This window comes from Tupaia chinensis, unplaced genomic scaffold (genome assembly GCF_000334495.1).
Source record: "Tupaia chinensis unplaced genomic scaffold, TupChi_1.0 Scaffold000082_1, whole genome shotgun sequence".
Classification (NCBI taxonomy): Eukaryota; Metazoa; Chordata; class Mammalia; order Scandentia; family Tupaiidae; genus Tupaia; species Tupaia belangeri.
This window is the reverse complement of record NW_006159543.1, coordinates 876302-879561: the sequence shown is the minus strand read 5'-3', so window position 1 is coordinate 879561 and position 3260 is coordinate 876302. Positions and strand designations below refer to the sequence as shown.

Genomic DNA, 3260 nt, shown 5'->3' with positions numbered 1-3260 from the left:
AAAAAGTGTAAGTGTGCCCAGATCTTTGTCTCTCCATCAAAGGACCTCCATAGTAGGGGGACATGCCCCCATTGCCTACTGTTCTGAAGTCAGCCCACTTCCCAGTCCCTCCCCCTAGGTAACCTTAGACAAAGCCCTCTCCTAGAGTCTGACTGTCTTCCTACCCTTTTGTGAACATCCCCTCTTCTGTACCTTTATTCACATTATCTCCCCCACAGGGCAGAACTTCCTTCCTCCTCTGCAATGGCCTAATGCCTGCCTGCCCTTCAGACCCCAGCATAGCCACCATCTCTTCCAGGAGTCCCTCTCTACTGTGTTGACATTCCACACATCTCTCAATTTATATTGATCCTATTTTATTCTGTGTGGATCTGACTGTCTCGATGAGATTGCTAGGGCTTGAGACCAAGAACTACCATGCCGGCTTTTTTATCTGCGTCCCACTGCCATCATCCCTCACTCAATCTGGCACATCATAAGAATTCAGTGCAGACAGCTTGATGTTTTGATAGAAAGGTCTCTTTGTCAAGAGGCAATAACTATCAAAGAATTGAGTCAACTTTCTCGGGCCCTTAGAAAGCAGAGTGATACAGGAGGTTTAGCAATAACTTGGACATGAATCTCAACTCTGTCACTCAGCTTTGCAATCTCGTACATTGATTAACTTCCTTAAGCCTCACTTTCTTCTTCTGTAAGAAGTGGGAATAATATTCAGACAGTAGTGAGGATTAAGGGAGATAATGTATATAAAGCACTTAACATTGTGCCTGGCACAATATAAATAGTAGCAGTATTGAAGGATCTAAATGAACCCAGCATAGAACCTGTACTCCCCAGGAGCAAAGTTCCTGGTCTTCAAAAGTGTTACTCCATCTGGTGGAGAGAACATACACACACCTGAAGCAATTGCAAAAAAGAGAAATTCCAGATTGGATAGTTCTGACAACTCAGAAGTAGAGGGGATGGAAACAAAGTGGGAAGGCATTTGGAGAGAGGTCCTAGCTTGAGCACAGACTCATAATTAGGAGTAGATATGGCAATTGGCTAAGCAAAGCTGGGTAAAGAAGTAGGCAGAATGTACGGGGTGTCTTAGGTAATGACCCAGTGAGCACACTGACCCAACCTAGTATTCAATCTCTGGCCCAAAGCACCAAGTAGCATATATCTTTACTGGATACGGTGTGTATCTCAAAATGAATCAAAACTGTATCAGAAACCAGTGGAAGAACTGTGCTGATGGGCAGCTGTTATGCCTATTTCCCGGAATCAGTATGTTGGACATTCACCAATGAAGACAGCTTTTTCTGTGAAAGTGTTAGCATTTGCCCAAATATGTACTCCAGCACCTGCACGTATATAGTCTGGTGGCAGAAAGACCTCATGTTTCTCACAGAGCCTGCAACTGGGGGACTAGGTGAAACAACACTTCTTGTGCGTAATGGCTCTAGAGCTTTGGTGAGGAAGCTGGTAGCTGACTGATGAGCATACCAAGTGCTCAGCTCATCTGTCACTGAGATCTAGAGAAACCACACCCTGATTTCCCAGGATTCTAAATGTAATAGGCAATAGAAATCATGAATGATAAGACTAGGATTAATCTACAGATCAAATGCTTCCCCTACAAACTCTTAAGTGTCACTTTCACCTATTGTTCATTACCTTCCCATTTGCAAGATATATCTCAACCTCCAAGTCCACTCTTGCCACCAAGTACATGAGATATGTCTCTCAGGCAGTAGTTCAGGGATGGAAGGAGGAGTGAGAGGGTGGGTGGCCCAAGCTCTGGGCAGAAATGATGATCCTCATATTGCTTTAAAGGGTTCACAAGGTCTCAATGGGCCTCCTGGACGTCCAGGAGCATCTGGCCTTCCAGGTTCAAAAGGTAAGAAGTATTTTTTTTCTTGTCATGTGTTTCTGTATAGCAAGGTGCATTTCTAGCAGACCCAAAGCTCTTCTGGGACTAGGAGACTCCGTTTAGGGGAGAGTGAGTTAATTCATATTTTCCCTTTAGCTAAACCTTTCTGTAGTCCTTTTTCCTCAATGATGATGTAAGAAACTGGTACCAAGATCTCTCTTTTGACTTTTCCAAGGAACCAAGGAAAAGATCACCTTTTAGCTTGGTAGTTTGACTCATCTGCCTTGCAAACTCAGCACTAGAGAACCTAGGCTTTAGACAATCTCTCCCCTGATGAACTCAGCCCACTAAGCAGGAAAACTTCTCATCCTTGGTGATATCATTGTCCAGTTCTGGTGGTGTTTTAGGGTCCTGCCTACTATCTGCTCATATTGAGCCTTGTGATTTGTTTCCCAATGGAAAATAAGATTTCATGCCAATAAGCCTGGTACCATTCTAGCTTCTGGGTGGTGATTGGTCACTTTTTACTCAATCAATAATAACTCAAGGGACTCCTTTGGCTACATTGACTCAGGAAAAATTGCATTCCAAAGAACTCTTTGGTACAAAATGAGATGTACCTTCTCCTGACCATTTGAACAATGTCTTGATCCTCCAGGAGATCAAGGACAGATACTTGAAATTTCCGGCCATCCAGGACCCAAGGGACAACCTGGGGAACCTGGCTTGAAAGGTAAGGCTGATATATATGTATAGAGAGATAGATAGATAGATAGATATAGTTGGTTTTTGTTTTTGTTTTTGTTTTCTCTTAAATAATTATTTATTTAATTTAAAGAATTATTTTATTTAACTTTATTTTATTTATTTATTTTAATTTGACCAGAGAGAGAGAGTGAAAGCAAGCCACTAGGTCCAGGACTCAAACCGTGGTTGACCATGTGGGAGTCCAGCGCCCTTAACTAACATGCCATCTGCTGGCCACCAAGGCTGCTGTATTTTTGTCTGATGTGCCTTATAGATGCCTCAAAACTGAGGATTGAAAGGAATTTTGGAGGGCAGGTCCCACAGTGCTGTAGTTAAGTCCTATGTACTGGGAGCTGGATCCCACATGGCCAACTATAGTTTGAATCCTGGCCCAAGAAACTTGAAAAATACACTAGGCATGTGTGCATTTGTGCCCAAAATCCTGCAGTGTGATTATGCCCTGTTGAGGTGTGCTTTCTTTCTCTCTCTGGAAAGTGCTTGCACCTTCTGGCAAAAGGAGTAGATAAAAAAGAGTAAATAAAATAAAAAGGAATTGGAGGTCAACCCCAAGTTCTACAACTTCCATCTAGAGCAGAAAAATTCTTACCAACAATTTCCACAAATAAACGAGCCTCCTCTTCCTTCAAGACTCATAAAT

At 42.7% G+C, this 3260-nt stretch overlaps 1 protein-coding gene across 1 annotated transcript in view; it reads left to right on the top strand.

Annotated features, from left to right (window-relative positions):
- The window catches only part of COL4A6 (collagen type IV alpha 6 chain), a 78597-nt gene that overhangs the window by 55268 nt on the left and 20069 nt on the right, over nt 1-3260 (top strand). Inside the window, exons 30-31 of the mRNA XM_027769693.1 lie at nt 1819-1882; nt 2514-2588. Coding sequence (XP_027625494.1) covers nt 1819-1882; nt 2514-2588 — 139 coding nt within the window. The remainder of the gene's footprint in view (nt 1-1818; nt 1883-2513; nt 2589-3260) is intronic.